Below are 21,638 nucleotides of genomic sequence, written 5' to 3'. Positions count from 1 at the left end.
AACGGCGGTAGTCTTTCGAATCAGCTCTGCCCGCGCCTCCAGAAGACTTGAGTTTTGCTTTCCTCTGAGAAAAGAACAAAGAGCGGCACTGAAGTCATTCTTAAAAAGGGAAGATGTGTTCGGAGTTTAGCCGACCGGATACGGCGAATGTTTAATCAGTCAGCGAGCTCCCTTTCACCGTCGTTGCTCTGGTTGGTGTACCGCTATCCTATCGTGTGCAGAGGGAGTTTGAAAGACAACCGTTTATCCGCCCCTCAGATTGAGCCCTGTCTATGGTGAGTTTCCAGACCAAACATCTTGATGTGGGTCTGGCTTGTCAGGCTACATGTGTTGTGTTCTAACCACTTAAATAGACCTGCAGTGTTAACTGTATAAATTATTTTACTCAAAATGTGTTACAGTTTGTTCAGGGGTCTGGCATAAATCCTGCCTCAAGCAAGTTAACAGAGATGACTTTAACAGCACAGCACAGGTGAGTATCTGCTGAATGAGTGTTGAACTTGAACTGTCTATAAGATTCTATCACCATGTAAAATAATTTTGCTTTCTTACCAATTCAGGCGCAGCAGTTCCCTAAAGCTTCTGAGGATGAGCTGCTGTCAGAGCAGGATAATGTTCCACATCCAGAATTGGACAAAATATCATCTGATGATGCTGAGGACATGTCTGACAAGGAATACATACCTGACTCGGAGTCAGACTGTGATGATGAATACGATTCCGATGCCAACGTACCCTTAAAGTCAAGTCAGGCAAGAGCTGCATATATTCAAGTAAAACCAGTTATACCTGATGTTGGAACATCTTATGGGTCAGACACAGGCACCCCAGCTGTGCCCAGTTTATCAGAATGTGTGCCACCTCTTAAAAATAAGATGATTCCCAATGCTGCTGACACATCTAATTCAGAGAATTATATCAAAGACTCATCAAAGGAAAAGCTAGAGGATGAAGCTGACTCCTGAACAACAATTACCACATCTGATTATGAGTAAAAAAAATTACTGTTATGTTTGTGGTAAGCCACAAAGCAAAATTTCCCGCCACTTGAAAACGCACAAGACAAATACTGAAATTGTCCAAGCATTTTCCCTTCCTGAGGACTCAAAAGAGCGCAAGACATTATTAGAAAAAAATAGGAATAAGGGAAATTTTAAACATAACATTGCAGTTTTGCAAGATGGAACAGGATAAATAAAAGTGAAGAGAAAGCCAAAAGCTAAGGAACTGGCAGGAAAGTTTATTCACTGTATGTATTGTCAAGGGATGTACATACGTAAGGAGCTTTGGAGACATGTCCGCAGATGCCCCTTTAAGCCAGAAAACTTAGATTCAGATGACGGACCTGGAAGAACCAAGGTACTGGGCTTGGCTGTAGCTCTGGAGTCTACAGTCTGTCAGCAGATCTCAAGTGGGGTGTGGAAGCTCCTTAGTGTCATGAAACAAGATGAGGTGGCTTCAGTTGTGCGAAATGACTTCTATATTATTCAGTTTGCCCAGTCACTCTATAACAAACATGGACAAGACCCCACAAAATATGAATACATTCGGCAGAAGCTCCGTGAAGTGGGGCGTTTGTTGTTATGCCTGCGTACAGAATTCTCAGTACATAACTTAGAGGACGCTGTTAAACCTGCTAACTTCCAGAGTTGTGCAAGCAGTAAAGAGAGTTTCAGGTTTTGATGAAGAAAAACATTCGTACCAGAAGCCAAGCCTTGCGCTGAAACTGGGGCATACACTTCGTAAAAAATCTCGGACATTATTCATTGTAGGGCGCTCATGGCAGAAGATGATGAACTGATCAGGTACACTGATATATTCAAGAAGTTGTACACCTCCAGGTGGTCTGAATTGGTGTCTCACAGTGCCCTGAACACACTCAGTGATGCAAAATACAACAAACCATCAACATTGCCCTTCACTGAAGATGTTCAGATCCTGCATCAGTACCTTGAGAAATCTGCAGAAAGTGCCTTCTGCAGCTTGAAGGAAGAGGCCACCACTCAGAACTATGCTCAACTTGCAAAACTCACACTTGCACAAATAATTGTGTTTAATCGAAGACGTGCTGGGGAAGTTTCAAAAATGCGCCTCAAAAGTTTTCATGAGAGGGATAACACAAAGCTCCATGAAGATGTTGCACTGGGGTTGTCGAAGACTGAACAAAAGCTCTGTAATTATTTCAGCCGAATCGAAATCATGGGGAAAAGGGGCAGAAAGGTTGCAGTTCTGCTCACACCAAGTGAGGTGGATGCTTTGTCACTACTTGCCAGTAGAAGAACTGAATGTGGCGTTTGTGCCACAAATATCTTCCTGTTTGCAAGACCAACGTCAATGAGCCACTACAGAGGACAGGACTGCTTGCGTGTTCATGCAAGCCAGTGTGGAGCAAAGCACCCTGAGTACCTCAGGTCAACACAACTCAGGAAACATGTTGCCACGCTTTCACAAGTCCTTAATTTAAAAAACAATGAGCTTGATCAGGTTGCAGATTTCCTGGGTCACGACATCCGTGTGCATCGTGACTTCTACAGATTACCAGTTCCCACAACACAACTAGCCAAGATTTCCAAACTCCTTTTGGCAATGGAGAAAGGAAACCTTTCCGGCATGCAGGGGAAGTCACTGGATGAGATTGAAATTGAAGGTTTGTACAGAAATTAGACCTTGTAGACATTATCTAGAGTGTTTTTTGCTTTTCTTTGAAAGTTAATTTATAATAAACAGGGTCAATTTTGATTTTGTGAGGACTTAAACATTATTTTATTCATCCAATACAGTGCATGCAGAATTATTAGGCACGTTGATTTTCTGATCATATTTTTTTTCAGGCACATTTTACCAATTCCAAACCACATTAATCTTAACTTCTGTTAATTTTGTATTTAATCATTGATATGTGATATATAATTGTTCATGAAGGCTGGAAATGATAAACGCCTTATTTTCAGGTGTGCAGAATTATTAGGCACGTTTTCAATTACAGATAAAATGAGCCAAAAAAGAGATTTAAAGGGTTAGTTCACCCAAAAATGAAATTGGTGTGAGTCTTTAATGAAAGCAATGTCGTTCCACACCCGTAAGACCTCTGTTCATCCTCGGAACACAGTTTAAGATATTTTAGATTTAGTCCGAGGGCTTTTCTGTCCTTTGAATGTAAGTGTATGCACACTTTGCTGTCCACGTCCAGAAGGTAATGAAAACATCATCAAAGTAGTCTATATGTGACATCAGTTGGTTAGTTAGACTCTTTTGAAGCGTCGACAATACATTTTGGTCCAAAAATAACAAAAAATACGACTTATTTCTAGAGTTTAGATTCTCTTTAGAAATCAGAGATTTCCCGGCACTATCCTCGGGCCTGGTCGGCCCGGGCCCTTGATCAAGCGTTTGTGTTTTTTTTTAATCATTACTTTATAAGTCTAATTGGGTGGGCAGAAAGCTATGATATAATCAGAAATATTATATATCTTTAGCAAAGTAAGAACTAATACTACAACTAAGAAACATGTGTAGGCTACAAAGTTGCACAAGTCAGGATTAGTCTTAAAATGCTCGTTAAACTCACAGCTCGAGGAGTGATGAAGCGCAGTATTCTGAACAGAAACGCATGAGCTACTCGCGTCAACACTGCACTTTGCTTAATTAAATATTTTCGTTTCGAAACGTTTCGTTTAAAAGTGGACATTTCAAGCTTTCTATATATATGCATATTTCTCATGTCTGTGAGGCAAGTAGCTGCTGAGATTGGGTTTATTTATGAGACGCACTCAAGTTCATGAGCAATGAAAGCAAATCACTCCCGCGACTTCGATCGTCACGATTATAGTCTGCTATTTGCTTCTTATTTATTTATTAAATCCAGGCAATTGGCCGAAGAAACCTTTATTAAAATTAGGATACAATTTAAACAAAACAAAAGAAATGCTTTCTACAAAACAAAACTTAATATTAAACTAAACATAACCACCAAAATAATTTCTGACCCACTCGCATCTTTGCACGTATCATAATCAGATTAAACGTAAAAATAATATTATAATATTTAAACATAAATATGAGAAGGAAAAAAAAAACATTGTTTAATGGCTACAGTAAACTACAGATAAATGTCTGAGCAGGGCCGTCGTTTGCTATAGGCGAGCTGGGCGGTTGCCTAGGGCGACAATTGTGTTAGGGGCGCGAGCGCGCTCTAGTGCTGCCCATTACTTCCCATTAAGCATAGAATCAGAACAAGCGAAATACAACATAATGTTTATTAAACATGATCATCATAGGGCGCCCCCTCAGCCACACGTTTTATTACTTATCAACCTGATTATTAGATTGAATTGATGGTGATTATTGATTATTAGTTTAGGCGTTAGGTCAGGCAAGTGCTCATCTTGTGCGTTCATCAAAAATGAGGCGTCTAAACCCCGCGAATGCACAGGGACGGAAAAAGAGAAAAAAAGAAAGGAAGAAAATCGAAAGAAAGCCCAGTATAGAGGTTAGTCTTCTTATCTCAGCCAATAAGTTGTCAAACAAAATAAAATTACTTAGTATCAATCTTGCACTTGCCTATTAATATTGTCACTAAGCTATCACTTGCTAGTTTTCTTCATAATTACTATACGTATTGCAAACATAACTTCACTGACAATAATCTACAATAACCTACATGGATGTCATTTAAATATCAAAAGTCGCATGCATGTTATTTATGAAAAGTACAAACGCTCTCTAGGTGGGCGTCGGAAGGAAATAAATACGGCCTCGTTTTTTTTTTTTACTGAAGCAGCCTAACGAAAGATGCCATATTATTTACATTAAACACAAATATGCTGTGTTCACCTTATTCTTTACGGTGGCTGTGGTGTAGTGGTAAGACGCATGGCATCAAGATTTGATGCAGATTGATCAGAGGTTCGATCCTGCCTTTTGCCACACTCGCTCTATTCCCTTTTCCCATCACATATCAGATCGGAAAGGCATTTATTTTCAATAAAAAGTGAGAAAATGTTTGAAAAGTGGAAATAAAGCGTCGAACGTGTTTAATAATAAGTGCTTCTCGGTTAGGGGTAGGCCTAGGAAAACAGACATGTGCTGAATTAGAATAGAGACGATAAAAGTGAGTGGAGTGGGGTGGGGGGCGCTAAACTCCATCTCGCCTAGGGCAACCAAAGAGCTAGAGCCGGCCCTGTGTCTGAGATGGATTTGAACATCATTTTACCAGTGATGTTCATAATTTTACCGGCGTTCATGAGTGCGCTTGCGGATTAAGTCAAGTTTAAGTCAACTTTATTTATATAGCGCTTTTACAATGACGATTGTGTCAAAGCAGCTTCACAGTGTTAAACAGGACAATATTGCAACAAAATTTGATTCAGCTGTACGGTCGCTCTGGAGAAAACAGCGATGTTATCAACTCATTTCAGTTTATCAGTGTTAGTTTTAACATGAGTTACACCGGTCCGCTTCGCTGCACTCGGCTCATTACAGGCTCGCTCTCGTCAGAATGCCCACGCATTAAAAATGGTCAGGTTTAAATCGGTCTCGGGCTCATAATTACAGTTAATGTGTCGGGCCGGGCCGGGCTCGGACACAATGTGCACGGGCTCGGGTAGGGTAGGGCTTGATTTTTATTTTTTTGAGCCCGATCTAAGCTCTACTTTATTCAGCATTGTCTTCCCTAGTGAAAAAAAAGTATACTTTATTGTATTTCAAATATATTCTCTTTTCTGATAGTATATTAGAAATATACTTACAAAAAATTTACCATTTCTAAATATATAAAAAATATATTAGCATCATATTTCACAATATAACATTTAACACACTTTAAGATAATTGTATTTTAGTATATTTTCTAAAAATATATTTTAGAAAAATATACTTTAAATAAAAGTTCAGTTCAGTAAAGTGTACTTATTTGAATATTTACTTTAAAATATATTTTTTATATATTTTAAACTTATGCTCAAAATTGTCATTGTTAAAAATACATAATTAATATCATTAAGCTGTATAAAAAGTTATAAATACTGTTTAAGGTTATTTAAATAAGTGATAATAAATTATTATTATATAAATGTGGCATTCCCCAGTAGTGGGGAACTTGAAAATAGATCAATTTAATAAACCCGACTACGCCACCCTGGTGGAGGACCAGGGAAATACTCCTAATAAGGACACAGGTAAGTTTTACCACCGAAGGCAAAGAAATGTCCAGAGAGACGGGAGTATCAATACAAAAAGAATTTGATTTTATTATACAGTATTAAAATGTGCCGTTCTGGGGACATGCCCAAAAACACAATTCTCCAGGACCAGGGGTTACAGGAACGAGGCAGGCCGGCTGCTATTCAGGATGGTTATGCAAACCCACCTCAACCTTACACCGCATTGGCACCACACGCACACCTTCAAGCAGTTGTGTCAGTACACACACACACAGCACACTGTGAAACACGCCACTGAATGGACGCAGCTAGCCTTCCCCGTTCCCCACTTCAAGTCCACACTGGCTCCTGGAGAAAGAGGAAATGTTAGCAAGAAGCACAACAGAATTTACACAAATAACACTAACTAATAAGGGAAAACCAAAACAAAATAATTACAGACACGGTGCACCAGGATGGCACCAGCAAGACAATGAATAAAATTTAAAACAATGGTACAATTCAATAACAAACTGTATAATACACTGCAAAGAATCGTAGTGGATAATCTGGAACTAAAAGAATCAAAACCAAAAATCAACAAACAGAAAAGACATATCCAAAAAAAAAAGAGAAATAAAATAACTAATTAACAAAAATCAAACAGTATTGGATAGCCCCGCGAACACAAGCTCGTACATGGACAGCCACGGCCGGCCTTAATCAGCAACGCTGTCCAAATCGGCACTGATCCACAGGAACAAAGTATGAAGATAACCGCAAACAAAACAGCAGCGGCGTTACGGATAGCGGCTAGAAAGGGGAATTTAACGTTGATTTCTGATCCTCATTAATCAGGTTAGATAAAACACCTAACGCAACATTGTATGGCTACTCATTACCAGCACAGTGCATCAGTCCATCGACCAGCCTTTACACACTTGCCATTGTCGCTATGCCGAGCGAACTCCGCCATCACTCGCCACAGTGTGGACAGTGCAGCCACCAGCAGTGCTCTGTATACCAATGGGACCAGAAAAGGAAATGCCACGGGGAAGCTGAGAACCCGGAATCAACAGGGCCGTACCAGACCCGCCAAAATAAGGGTCCTTAAATACTTTGGCTGCTTAAGTCTCATTGGTTTACCCACCATACTTAAGCAAGCCAATAGCAATTAACTTATCCTGCCACATAAATAAATTATTATATGGACTAAAAGCCCATTTTTAAATATATGCAGTGTATGCTATAAGCCCTACTTTAGTTATGATTTAAGTGTAAATATGTTTAATAAGTTTACACTGGCAAAGAAGAATCCAACAGCACACTTAAAATACAACGCAAGAAAATATGAGTTGAGTAGTTGTTTCTTATCGGAATTCAAATGTCTCTTCATTGGTCTCTGACCAATCAGATTGTGTTGCTCAATGCCTGCAGCCAATCAGAGGCAGAGCTGCTGACGGTCCTCGTCTGTATGACGCTCACTCGCGGGAGGTTTGCAGCCTTGCAGGTGAAGCACAATGTTGCGTTACATTATTTATTTAATAAAACACTGAGAGCGGAAAGCACATTGCTCATTCTTCGGACCAGTTCAATTACGACACATCGCTGCCTGACCTTGATGGTGACGCAGTGGCGAGGCCAGAAATTTTTAACTGAGTGGACCTTGGTGGAATAGGGTGGACCTCAATGACTACTCTCAAATTACACAAATTTACCAATATGGGACAAAATCACTTGACAGTAAATATAAGCTATATATGATTTATTTTTTGCCAACAAATTCATATAATTCATATATACAAAATTAATTTATAACAAGCAGCTACAAAGCCTATTGCAAGGAAGACAAATATAGATATTGTGCTGCTATATGACCACTGTAACAAGACATAAGTGTGTAGTAATTGGGTTAATTTTAAAATGGAATAACCAGTTCTTGTCACTTATGCAACTCAGTATAACTGTTGTCAAACATGTATTTGCAGCTTAACCTGTGAGAATTTCGTCTTGTGTTATGCACCGTGGCCAGTGTTAAAAGTTGATTTCACTAGCAGACGTAAACTCATCTTCCCATCCCCTCAACAATATGCGATTGGCTAAACATTACTACTAAGCTTATTGATTGGCTGTTGCAATAAGGCAGTTATATGAAAATGTTTTCGCTCTACCGTAATTATTTTTTAATAGGGCTGTCAATCGATTAAAATATTTAATCGCAATTTAATCGCACATTTTTAGCAATTGTAAATCTAAAATTAAGTTTTTAATACTCTAATCAACATGAGTATGGACAAATATGCATGCTTTATGCAAACGTACATTTATTATTAGTGAAACCATACTTATTCAATAATAATAAATACAGCATGAAGATTAGACGTATCAAAGGTCATAGATCAGGGCTATTCAAATCTTACCCTGGAGAGCCAATGTGGTGCAGAGTTTAGCTCCAACCCTGATCAAACACACCCACCTGTGATTTTTTTAATGATCTTGAAGACATTGATTAGCAAGTTCAGGTGTGTTTGATCAGGGTTGGAGCTAAACTCTGCACCGCATTGGCCCTCCAGGGTAAGATTTGAATAGCCCTGTCATAGATGTTTATCTAAGAAATGGTTTGTTGAAATGTCTCTTAAGCCTAAATTAAAAAATTAAGTGTAAGTAGTGATTTCTCTCATTTTAAGAATATAAAGGGAGTTTTTACACTGGAAGTTTAATTCAGAGCAGGGCAAAGTTCGTATGAAAAATTGTTAATGTGTACCAGTGAGCGCACCAGAACCACACCATACCTGGAGGAGGTCCATATTACACGAGGAGGAATATAGTGCGGCCCCTTTAAGAGACGCGCGCTCCCTATTGAACTGCCGGTATTTTGCATGTGCGCACCGAACTGGGCTGCGATTCACGTGGACAGTGTGAAGAACATGGACTCGAGAGCGCGCTTGTTCAGGAAAGTAACCTGTGCATTCGTTTTAGCCGATTGTAATGTATTTAGTTCAATAAAACAGGTGTACTGTAAGCGGTGATAATGATTTACCTCAGACATGAGCGAGAGTGAGCTGCAGTGCATCGCGCTCAGACTGCAGAGAATGCGCTCTGTGAAAAAAAACGCACTTTTCTTTCTGAAGTCTAATAAAAGTTAAACAAAAAATGTGGTAGCTTATGCGGTAGCTTATGTTGGCAATAACTGCTCTTTTGGTTTAGAATATTAATGTCAACCCTTTTCTTTCCCTATTAATGTTTGGTGCTGCATCCTTTGCGTCTGACTGCTCTCACTTTTTCCAACTACGGGCTATGCCACAGATCAAACAGAAAATGCGCGCTGCGTTAATAAATTTAGTGCTGTTAAAATGAATTTGCGTTAACGCGTTATTAACATATTTGACAGCCCTATTTTTTAATGAAACTTTTTGTACGTGTTTAAGTGATTTGTGTTGTCACATAGGCATATTCTTTCTGCTATCCCACATTTTTTTTTTTTTTTTGTCTGTTCTGATTGGGTGGGCCAGCCGTCAATCTGAGTGGGCCAGTGCCACCCTGGCCCTTATGTAGCCTCGCCCCTGGGTGACGATAACTTGTTTTGGAATAAAATGGCCAAACGTTACGCGATCCCGAAAAGAACCGGAAAAAGTCCTTCTGTTTGGAGGTAAGTAGCCTAATATGTAATGTCACTAAACGGGAATAAAAAGTTGAATGAACATGCACCTGACCTTATCTCGTATATTCTGTTAACAGATTGTGTTCTTCACGAGTGTTTGCTGTCAACTGTCCCTGATGATGTGTAAGCGGCCATCAGACGCAAGTGTACTGAGGAGCTCATCAGAAAATCTAATATAATGTGTAATTTATATTTATGTATAGAGATGGTCAGTGGAATTAGTTCAGTTATATGTTTTCCAACATCTTCCAGTGTTAATTTAATGAAAAACATAGTAAGTTAATTTTGTTTAACTTTTTTGTTTAGACGGGAGCTCGAGGAGCTAGAGAACGAGAGAGGGGAGAGAGGGAAAAATAAAATAAAAAAATAATCTGGTCCGGTTCCCAGACACACTCTCTCGTCTTCCGCTGCCTTCACTCCTCCTTTTATGCTCCCATCCCTTGGCTGCGAGATGAGACCGGTATGTCGCGCAGCTGGCACTCATTACCACTCGTCACCGGCCCGCTCTCGCTGTCCCTCGCCCCGCTGCTTGCCACAGCAAGCTTCTGACCGGATGAGGATTTTACATGTCCAAGAAAGTATATATTATGCAAAATAAATATTTGAAAATAATACTTTTTAAAAAATTGAATAATGAATCCTCACCCTGACCGTCACTTGTGCGTATGATCGACGGGGAAGGAGTACTCGATGCAATCCCTGACACTGAAGAATCTGATGTTGAATGTTCCAGAGCAGCAGCTGCCTCTCGCAGCAGCTGGGGGATTGTTTTCTCCATTACCAAATTAACTTTAAATGGGAATTAATCATGAAAAGGCCTAATCTCCTGATCAACATTTCCGTCAAACTGTTGAACGCAAGGCCTGCCAAACGCGGTCGACTGTGAGTGACGTCATTCCCAACGCAAACACGCCCCACAGCATAATCCCACCCTTGACATTGATTGACAGATGACAGTATTGACATCGGAAATGAAAAAGCAAAGGGGATTGCGATTCTGTTTGAATTTTGTGCAGGTTGTTGCAGGACACAGAGGAAATGAAATAGCAGGTGATTAGATAGGAATAGATAGTTGATTTTCTATTACTATTCCAAAATGGCAGGGTCATTACTTGTAAGACATTGGAAATGCAATTGCAAACAGACTTTGCTTTTCCACTTGAAATACGGCAGTCCTTGTGCGTTCGCGTAAACGGAAATGCAAACGGAAATGTGCGATTTTTCAATTGCGTTTGGATTATGTCACATTTTATGCATCCACAAATTGAAAACGCAATTGCAAATACAGTTTGCAATTCCTTTTGAAAATTTTCCGTGATATCCTTCCATAGATCAACTCTGAACATCACAAAACACTAAAAGTCTGTCTTCAAAAGTTGTTTCCATAGCCTTAAAATTATCTGGTTGCAACACTGATGGATCTCATGTTGTAAAATTATGGGTTTCAATTTTTCATCATCTATATAATTTTAGATAAAACAAGTAAATCATTAGTGAATTGTGATTAGTTAATCAGACCATTAATAAATAGTCAACATAATCTGTCTATGTTTTTTTTCCAGCTATGCTTGCTATAACAAATGTATTGAAAACACACATTTACAGCAGCGAGAGAAAAACTAATGTTATTGTGTCAATGTTCAAGAGCCCAACTAAAGCAAACCTGATCACCATAATGGTAACGTCAGAAGAAACAATAAAACAACATCTGTCAATTCTTAATAAGAGTTTTTGTAGACATCTGACTGAAATAAAATCAGTCTGGACTATGTTTCCCAAAAGCATCGTAAGCCTAAGTTGATCGTAGATATCATTGGTGGCAAATGCCCTACAATTCAGTGTCTGAATTCACTCTCTTCTTTCCTCTCTCTCTGTCAAGTGGTCTATATCAGTGAACCAGTGTAGGGAATAGTGAATAAGCGTGGGATTTTGAACACAGCCTCTGTGTGTCGACTTCTAGCACTGTTAATTCACAGTATATTACTGTTGGCAATTTTTTCAGAAAATAACAAATATTACCCAGAATGCATTGTTGCCTACGGTATATTACTGCTTTAATGGAAAACAGCATGTTACTGTCAAAATTTGGCAATTTTTGTAAAGCATTTGTTTAAAGCGCAGCTTTACAGATTGGGAAGCACTAGCCAGGCTCCCAAAAACTGAACCAGTGGGATCATGTGAACCACTGGCGTATCTATGATGGGCCAGCAAAGCAGAATGACATGGAAGGCATGGGAGACAGAGGAGACCAGCATTCCACGGGGGTCTTGTCTGACAGGAGGCTAGCGACAGAGAGGGCTGAGAGTGGTGATGCTGTACGTTGCACATTGCCAGCCGCGCTCTCTTAGGGCTTGGAGGTGAATGAGTCAGATCTTTCATTAAAGGAAAACAAAATATTCTCTCCCCGAGCCCTCCACCGGGGGAAGGAGTGGCCCTGTTACCATCTCCTGAGAAAGAGCTGTATTCACCTCCGAGAGGCCCATGTCAGAAGCGTCACTTGGCATGCTGTTTAGTAGGACTGGGGGCTGAGACAGGCTGGGCTGCCGTCCTGCGACCCCTCCCTGGCCCAGGTGTAGGCTGCTGCTGGGGCTGGGCGGGTGGAGGGCATCCCCGATGGGGAGCAGCTTGAGGTGTCTGTGCCGGCGATAGGGAGATAAAGGGGTTAAGGAAACATGTTCACTCAGTCTTTTGCATATCTTCCAGGTTGAGCCACAGATGATGTTCATGGATCACGGCGGTGGACATCACCTGACAGAGAGAGTGTGCAGTAACCTTCGTCGCGTGAAGAATGATAGACTTGAAAGATGGCCGGACTAGAGGTGCGTTCAAGCCAGACATGGCCTGGCCCATGGCTCTGTAGGTCTCCGCCACCAAAGTAGATTTAAACCCACAAGCTTTGGACTTGTGCTTTGGGTCATCACGCCATGTTGAAACACTCTGAGGACACAGTTGCATCGCAACAAAAACGTTCAACAGGGGGAACCCCGGTTTACCTTTGAAAAGCGGAAGAGGCTGCCGAGTGACAGCGAAAAGTCAATGGAGATTTCAACACCTCCTCATGCACCTCCAGGAAGAAGGGGAATGAGGGTTGGCAGGTGCTTTTAGCTCAGGCCACCCCTAGATACTAGGGTTGTAACGATACACTTGTGTCACGATTTCGATATGTATCTCGATACTGAACTCACGATACGAAATGTGTGCTAGAGGGGGATGTGGCCTGAAGAATATTCGTCAGCTTGGCCCACACAGACACCCTCAGATCGCCCTGACCACCAGCCATAGAACTGCCTCTTGTGGAGGAAGTAGATTGTGGTGTGGTAGAGGGCACCCTCCCTCCTAGACGGAGATCATGGGGTCTCGATTGCAACACCACAATGGCCATATTCCCGCAGTGGAACCATGAACATGCACGAGGCCCAAGCACACCAAACAGCGTTCATCCCAGTCAGACAGACTAACCACCCGACTGCACCCAGAAACAATGCACGGGCAAAGCATTAGAGAGGAGAAAGCTCTGCAGAAATTCAGAAGCGCCCAGGGAAAACACACGCTGAGCTAGATCACTGCACAGACCAGACATGAATGTGGAACTCACTGGAACATGCCATAACACTGACACTTCTAATCCATCCCCTAACCCTAATTATCACAGGAAAAAAATCTTCATTTTAACATTTTCAAAGACATAATTTAGAATGATTAATAAACTGCTTCCCTCACGGGAACCGGAAAATACAGACACCCACAAACACACACATACACAACTTGCATTGTAACCACACACAAATTGCTTGAAATTATGACCTTGATTCAAATTTTAGTGATCCTTCAGTCTAGTTACCGATAACAACAGTTGTGTTCACTAATTAATCACTCATGATCCAAAAAGAGATGACATTTATAATATTAAAAAATAACAAAAGTTTATGGAAATATGCTTGTTACTGTTTTGCATTTAAAGCAATAAAAAAAAAAAAACAAAACAAGTAAAAAATGCCTTAACTTAATACATTGAAGTGTCTTGGTTTTAATAAATAATCTGTTAATATAAAGATATTAAAACAATCTCATGTTATTGGTTGCTTGTTATGGGGTCAATGTTGTTCCATATATGCCTTTAACCCAGAAACTGTAAATACCAAATGGCAATGGAAATTTATTTTCAGTACCTTGCACTTAAAGAAGAAAACCCAGAAACCCACAGAGGTGAATTTGCCTCATCATTTCACAAGACAACTCATGCCATGCATAACCCAATTCTCACAAAGATTCTCACACTCTCACACATGCACACATGATCCACATATACACAGCAAAAACTCCAGTGTTAAATTAACTCTCCTCAGAGTTTATTTGGCTCCACACTCAAGAGTGTTAAAAGTAACTCTGAAGAAGTGTTAAAGGTAATGAGATAATTAAGAGATTAATTAAGTGATGATTGACCATTAGTGAAGACACCTGATGATAACAGGCAGAATCACTAAAGGAAAGAGTCACCATTTTTAAGTCACCATTATGGAGATCAGTATTTGCTTTAGTTGGGCTCTTGACTTGGCTTTCTAACATTAGCTATCTTTTCTGGCTGCTTTAACTGTGTGATTGGAACTAACATTTCAGCAAAGAAAGCACAGAGAAAATCTGTTCAGAAGTTAGTGATGTTATGATTAACATAATCATCATAATTTAGTGACTGAATCAACTAATATCATTCTGAGACAAATTTCTAGCTATATGGGGGCATGTGTTGATTTTTCATTATTGATTACAGCAGCTATGTGAAGTTATTAGGATGAGATTCTGCACAAAAAAGATTTCAAACTACTTTGTTGCTTTACACACTCACAGACATCAATAATCAGTGTATGAATCTCAACAATGGAGACAATCAGCATCTCAGAAAGAAATCACTAATTCAGTTCATCTTATAATTTTTGCATGCTGCAATGCATGCTGGGAGCCATGGGTGAGTTTTGATTGGTGCACCCAGAATGCACTGCAAAAGCCTTTTGATGGCCACCATTGCTGAGATTCATACGCTGATTATTGATGTCTGTGTGGCTGAATGACAGAGAGATTCAAACCTTTTTTTTAAGAACAGAATAACTTCAAAAAATCCCTCTGATTATATTAAACACCAGATCTTATGCCGTAGAATCACAGAGCTGTTGTAATCAATAAAGTAAACCTAACTCAAAGATTGGGCTCTAAATGACATCAGTGTTTCAGCTCATGAGGATTATATCAAAACATAACCATCATCACTTGGTCACATTTTCTCTGCACTTGTATGGCTGCTTTAGAGCAGCCAGGCAAAGACATATGTTATAAAGTCAAGAGCCCAACTAAAGCAAACACTGATCTCCATAATGGTGACTTAAAAATGGTGACTCTTTCCTTCAGTGGTTCTGCTTGTTATCATCAGGTGTCATCACTAATGGCCAATCATCACTTAATTAATCTCTTAATTATCTCATTAACTTTAACACTTCTTCAGAGTTACTTTTAACACTCTTGAGTGTGGAGCCAAATAAACTCTGAGGAGAGTTAATTTAACACTGGAGTTTTTGCTGTGTAGATGAAGACTTTTCACAAATGCATGCATTCTAAAAAAAAATACAAAAAATGTCACACATTGCCAGCCGTGCTCTTTTAGGGCTTGGAGGTGAATGAGCCAGATCTATATTAGTCCTTCTCAAAAAATTTGCATATTGTGATGAAGTTCATTTTCCATAATGTAATGATAAAAATTAAACTTTCATATATTTTAGATTCATTGCACACCAACTGAAATATTTCAGGTCTTTTATTGTTTTAATACTGATGATTTTGGCATGTAGCTCGTGAAAACCCAAAATTCCTGTCTCAAAAAATTAGCATATTTCATCCGACCAATAAAAGAAAAGTGTTTTTAATACAAAAAAAGTCAACCTTCAAATAATTGTTCAGTTATGCACTCAATACTTGTTCGGGAATCCTTTTGCAGAAATGACTGCTTCAGTGCGGCGTGGCATGGAGGCGATCAGCCTGTGGCACTGCTGAGGTGTTATGGAGGCCCAGGATGCTTCGATAGCGGCCTTAAGCTCACCCAGAGTGTTGGGTCTTGCGTCTCTCAACTTTCTCTTCACAATATCCCACAGATCCTCTATGGGGTTCAGGTCAGGAGAGTTGGCAGGCCAATTGAGCACAGTAATACCGTGGTCAGTAAACCATTTACCAGTGGTTTTGGCACTGTAAGCAGGTGCCAGGCCGTGCTGAAAAACCAATTCTTCATCTCCATAAAGCTTTTCAGCGGATGGAAGAATGAAGTGCTCCAAAATCTCCTGATAGCTAGAGCTGCATTGACCCTGCCCTTGATAAAACACAGTGGACCAACACCAGCAGCTGACATGGCACCCCAGACCATCACTGACTGTGGGTTCTTGACACTGGACTTCAGGCATTTTGGCATTTCCTTCTCCCCAGTCTTCCTCCAGACTCTGGCACCTTAATTTCCGAATGACATGCAAAATTTGTTTTCATCCGAAAAAAGTACTTTGGACCACTGAGCAACAGTCCAGTGCTGCTTCTCTGTAGCCCAAAAGTGTCTTGACCTGGGGAATGTGGCACCTGTAGCCCATTTCCTGCACACGCCTGTGCACGGTGGCTCTGGATGTTTCTACTCCAGACTCAGTCCACTGCTTCCACAGGTCCCCCAAGGTCTGGAATCGGTCCTTCTCCACAATCTTCCTCAGGGTCCGCTCACCTCTTCTCGTTGTGCAGCGTTTTTTGCCACACTTTTTCCTTCCCACAGACTTCCCACTGAGGTGCCTTGATACAGCACTCTGGGAACAGCCTATTCGTTCAGAAATGTTTTTCTGTGTCTTACCCTCTCGCTTGAGGGTGTCAATGATGGCCTTCTGGACAGCAGTCAGGTCGGCAGTCTTACCCATGATTGCGGTTTTGAGTAATGAACCAGGCTGGGAGTTTTTAAAAGCCTCAGGAATTTTTTGCAGGTGTTTAGAGTCAATTAGTTGATTCAGATGATGAGGTTAATAGCTCGTTTAGAGAACCTTTTCATGATAACTATAAATGTTGTACCGGTTGCATTTACAACAGGTTTTACAGGTTTGTTTTTCTGACTCACTGATACCCACACAACCACTGACACAGATTGCACTAACACATTCTCCATCCAGACCATATTCACACGTCCATGTCTGCACTGCAAAAGCTTTTTTGAGCATGAAAGCTCTCATCTAAAATGAATAGATGAAACAGTTATTAACAGATAACATCTTTCAAATGGTTATACATGTTAAATGCACAGGGCGTTACAAAATAAAACCCCCACAACACTTCCTAAAGCATTCTGCAGCTAGCTACAACAATAGTGAAAACAATTAAAGTGAAAAGAGTATGGGAACTAATCTTGCACTGATTTCTCAACAATTTCCCATCATCAAACCCCAATGTATGTTGAATTTTAAACTGTCTAACTGTCCGGTCCAAAGGTTTGCCTACTGTAAACAAAGAGTTAAGTTATACTCGACTTGACCTATATGAGTTTCCTGTTTTTTAGAGGTTAGTTCTACTTTGATGCTGGTCTAGCAGGTGGAACAGAAAAAAAGCTTATGTGATCAACTCACCAAAATTCTAAATATTTTTATTATTATTATTATTAATTATAGCTGAGGTCAGAACTAAAGCCGGTAAATATGATCAGATACAGCTCTGGAAAAAAAAATCACTTAATTTTTTTTCTAGAGCAGTATGGCTGTAAAGAAAATCTACATGTTTAACCCTTTTGATCTATCATTCAAGAAATTAGCTAACCTTTCATTGGGGTTAAAAGAATGGAAAGTCTGGGGGAAATCACATTATGAAATAAATGTTTTCTTCAAAACACTTTGGCCACTATTATTGGCACCCCTAGAATATTTTATATCTCTGAAGTATATATCTTTGATCATATTTACCAGGGGTGCCAATAATTCTGACCACAACTGTACATATACAAAGATTGATTTCCTTAGTAAACTTCACTTTGTAATTAACTGACAAGTAACATATGCAAAAGTTCCTATTTCATAAAGTACTTGTTTTATTTCATTCTTTCTTTTCCTTCTTTCTTTTACTCATGAAGACCCTCCCCTTCTGATTCACTATAAAACTGGAGCTCAGACAGTCATGCTATTTCATTGACCTGCTGTTAAAGATGGATCTGCAAATCTGTTTTTCTTCTGTTCATTCTGTTCACTGGAGGTACAAAGACAAATAGTTTTTACAATGTTCCTCAGTACAAATACAGTTCATTGTGGCACTCCCACTATTGCTATGAGTGCATGGGTCTGGCGGATTCCTGTGTGGAAACACCGATGGTATGTCCCATTGGATTTTCCAAGTGCTATAGCTCAACAATGGTAACAGAAATCGGTAAGTTCAATATGATGGGTTGAAATTCAATGTTATATGTGACTAATGGAGAGACTAGTGCTATTTACTGTTGCAGAAACAGAGAAATATGAATATTCTCTATAGATTTCTGCTAAATCTGGTATTTAATCTGAACTTTCTCTCATTCTTACAGTAACAATGCAATTTTGTATTATAAAAATCGATTGAAATTAGAAAAATTATAAATTTAGTCTTTTTCTTCTTTGCAGTTGTGAAATAATACATCATTAGACAGACTTTTTATTAACTCTCACACTGCTTCTTTCTTATCATACATTTTCCAGCCAAACAATATGCAGTTGAACTGGTATTGTCTGTATCATGTTTTATGATATGTTTTAGGTAACATTAGTACTACAATCCAAAAGAAGAAAAAATGTTCTGCTGGCTGTAGAAGTGGGTCCTTGAACTTAGGCACGGTAAAGCTGTCTACTTCCTGCTGTAGCACTCACTTTTGCAATGCCAAATATCCTCCAGGTAATGTACTTTATATTCTTCTAAGTCAACAGTTATTTTACTTCCATATAACATTCAATCAGGAAAAAAAACTGTAGGGTGGACTTGATTTTCTGTCAAGAACTGATTGAATTACTAGGAATTAGTCAAACTAAATAAGTGTTGTTTCATTGGATGTTATATTTGTAGAGAAAATAAAATAATAATTCTTTCCTCCTGTAGATCCCAGAACTAACACTCCTAATGGAAATAAATGTTACTATTGTGATTATCGGAGCTGCTCAAACATATTGAGCTGTTCAGGGAGTGAAGACCGTTGCTTTAAATCAGCAGGTGAGAATCTGGAAAAGAAGACAATTAAAGTTATTATTTGTGCCTCTCCATCATTACTTGATACAGTTTACATATACCAGTGGCCAACTGGGTTCACCTATAGTACCATCCTCAAAGCAGACATACCAACTCAGACTGACTAAACTTATTTTTTTCTTTTTTCATCAGTGACTTTAAGAGGCACACCAGTGGTTGTAAAGGGATGTATCTCTGCATCTTTCTGTGATATCCAAAAACCTACTTATGCTATGGACATCTCATGTTGTGAGGGGAACCTGTGTAATGGTGATAACAGTGTCACCCATGGCGTTACCCAGAGTTCCATGTATAACAATGATAAAAGTGTCACCCAGAGCTTCATGCATAAGGGTGCTAAGAGTGTCACCCAGGGTGTTACCCAGAGTTCAATGCATAACAGTGATAAAAGTGCCACCCAGAGCTTCATGCATAAGGGTGCTAAGAGAGCCACCCAGAGTTTTATCCACAGCTTTATGCTGAAGGCTGCTAAGATGGTTACTCAGAGCTCCATATATAACAGTGCTCCGAGTGTCACCCAGAGCTTCCTGTTCCTCTGCGGCTCTCTGCTTTCATACTTCCTGCTGCACCAAATTTTGCAGCTCTTCTGATTCTACAATGACACATGCTGTACTAACTAAAAAGCTTGTATTTTTTATACCATCATCATTTATCAAATTTTTAAACTGCATTTAGCATCATTTATCAGCAGGTGGCAGCAGATACATTTTCATGGGAGACTGTAGGGGTGTTCGATTCCAGGTTTTTTGGAGTCGACTCCCACTGTATGAGTGGATGGATTCGACCCTTTGACTCCTTTTACTTTAAATCAAAACTAGGTAACACATTATACAAGATGGCAGTCATTACACACTTAATTAATTTATTTACCCCTGACAAAAATCTTAAAGGGGTGATGAATTGAGAAATCAACTTTCCCCTGAGCCTTTGTATAAAAGGTCATGGTAATTAAGAATATCCTGTAAGTTTCAGAGCTGAACACTTCCTGTTAGTAGAATAAAAGCTTTTATAGACATCAGGCCCAGAAAATGAGGCTCTCTAATCAACGACGTATTAGAAGGGGGAAACGCCGCCTCTGTGTATCATGCTTCTGTAGCCTCGCCCACCGACTCGTGGAGCTAAACAGATCGCGTTACCGAGCAATAAACATAGAAGATAGCAAGATAATTGTTTGTAAACAAGACACAGGCTGACACTGGATTTGCAGAAATACTGAGATTAAAACACATTTCTGTGCAGGAATGGTGCAGCACACTTATGTGAGTAAAACATCATTATTTTATGAATTATTCTTATTATAGGCCAACAACAACAAAAAAAATCACCCCTAGATAGTGGGGCAGAATATAGTCAATGTATACTTTAAGAAATAAATTGATGAAAAATACAAATACAATTGCCTGACATACTGTTATAGTGTCTGTTACTCTGTTGAAAAATTGGATACATTAATAAAGCAGTAGTGACACGTAATCTGGTAAGTATCTTCATTCACCAACTTGCAACTGTGATGGCCACTAAAGTATCACATTTGTGGTAAATTCTTTAATTTTATAATTAATGATTTTGAATATGTTGTTCAGGGGTAATGAACCAGGCGCCATCCTTTCACTAAATTATTTAATATAGAGATCAGGAGTAATTGTGGAGTTTCGCCAGCAGGGGGTAGTGTGGCGCTTATTGTGCTCCGGGGCTTTACGTCAGTTTGCTCTGCTTTGCTGTAGTCCTCTTTCTGCTGAGCGAGATGAAAAACAGACACATTAGCTGTGCCTCATTTCAGAAGGCTGCGTCCTCCGGAGGTCGCATTTGAAGGGTGGATACGTCATGAGGCCGTCTCAATTCAAAAAAGTGAGTAGGACACTTCAAATGCGCCCTCCGAATGCGTCCTTCTTTCAGAGGAATTCGGAGTGTGCTGAGGTGCAGCCTTCATGGCTGGAGATAACCCACAATTCTTTGCGTCTCCGTTAACAACCGTCATTTTTTTTTGTATTATATGAAAAAACGGCACCACCGCCAGATATACATGCGAGCGTAGGTGTGGTGTTTAAATTAAGTAGTTCAAGCTTTTTTTGTTGGTTTTTTTAAGCTCTATTACCTCAAACTGATAGTTGTGGTAAACAGGATTACAACTGTTTAATGCATTTTAAACGTTTAGAACAGTACATTGCTGTCAAGACAAGAAACATTTCATAGTTATTTTCAAGTTATAAATAATTTTCATTCATATAACTGCCGTGAGAGCGCAACGTGGCTGAACTTGTTGGCATAGCAACGTGATACTTCCTGCCTGTGTGTCCTACGAAGGACGTCTCGTTTAATTCTGATTGAGGACACTCCGTATACTGCATCCTACACAGGACGTGTCCTCTGGAGGACACAGCCTTCGAAATGTAACGAAATGAGACACAGCTATTGTTTGCCCTGTGCCATTTATTTCTCCTGTTTCCAGGTTGGTGGAATAGTAAATTAAGCTAATTTGCTGAAGTGTAATATGCTGACATGTTGCTAAATGTTATAATGTCTGCTAATAAGGCTGTTTTATGAATATGTGGACATATATGTACATATAGCAGTGGCTG

At 39.7% G+C, this 21,638-nt stretch overlaps 1 protein-coding gene across 1 annotated transcript; it reads left to right on the top strand.

Annotated features, from left to right (window-relative positions):
* The first annotated feature begins 18,014 nt into the window (after positions 1–18,014).
* Positions 18,015–21,394, top strand: LOC137084966 (uncharacterized). Its single transcript, XM_067451530.1, has 4 exons — positions 18,015–18,213; positions 18,577–18,711; positions 18,913–19,023; positions 19,192–21,394. The coding sequence occupies exons 1-4, from the start codon at positions 18,123–18,125 to the stop codon at positions 19,647–19,649; spliced, it is 795 nt and encodes a 264-aa protein (XP_067307631.1). The 5' UTR covers positions 18,015–18,122; the 3' UTR covers positions 19,650–21,394.
* The last annotated feature ends 244 nt before the right edge of the window (positions 21,395–21,638 follow it).

Source organism: Pseudorasbora parva, chromosome 8 (assembly GCF_024679245.1).
Source record: "Pseudorasbora parva isolate DD20220531a chromosome 8, ASM2467924v1, whole genome shotgun sequence".
In the NCBI taxonomy this organism is placed as follows: Eukaryota; Metazoa; Chordata; class Actinopteri; order Cypriniformes; family Gobionidae; genus Pseudorasbora; species Pseudorasbora parva.
The sequence above is the reverse complement of the archived record's forward strand: the minus strand, read 5'-3'. Positions and strand labels throughout refer to the sequence as shown.

Bases quoted from the DNA above. Each gene is read 5' to 3' on its own strand.
- LOC137084966 (XM_067451530.1), top strand. From the start codon at position 18,123: ATGGGTCTGGCGGATTCCTGTGTGGAAACACCGATGGTATGTCCCATT. The intron at 18,214-18,576 runs GTAAGTTCAATA...GATATGTTTTAG, and splicing joins AACAATGGTAACAGAAATCG to GTAACATTAGTACTACAATC. The intron at 19,024-19,191 runs GTGAGAATCTGG...TTTTTTCATCAG, and splicing joins CCGTTGCTTTAAATCAGCAG to TGACTTTAAGAGGCACACCA.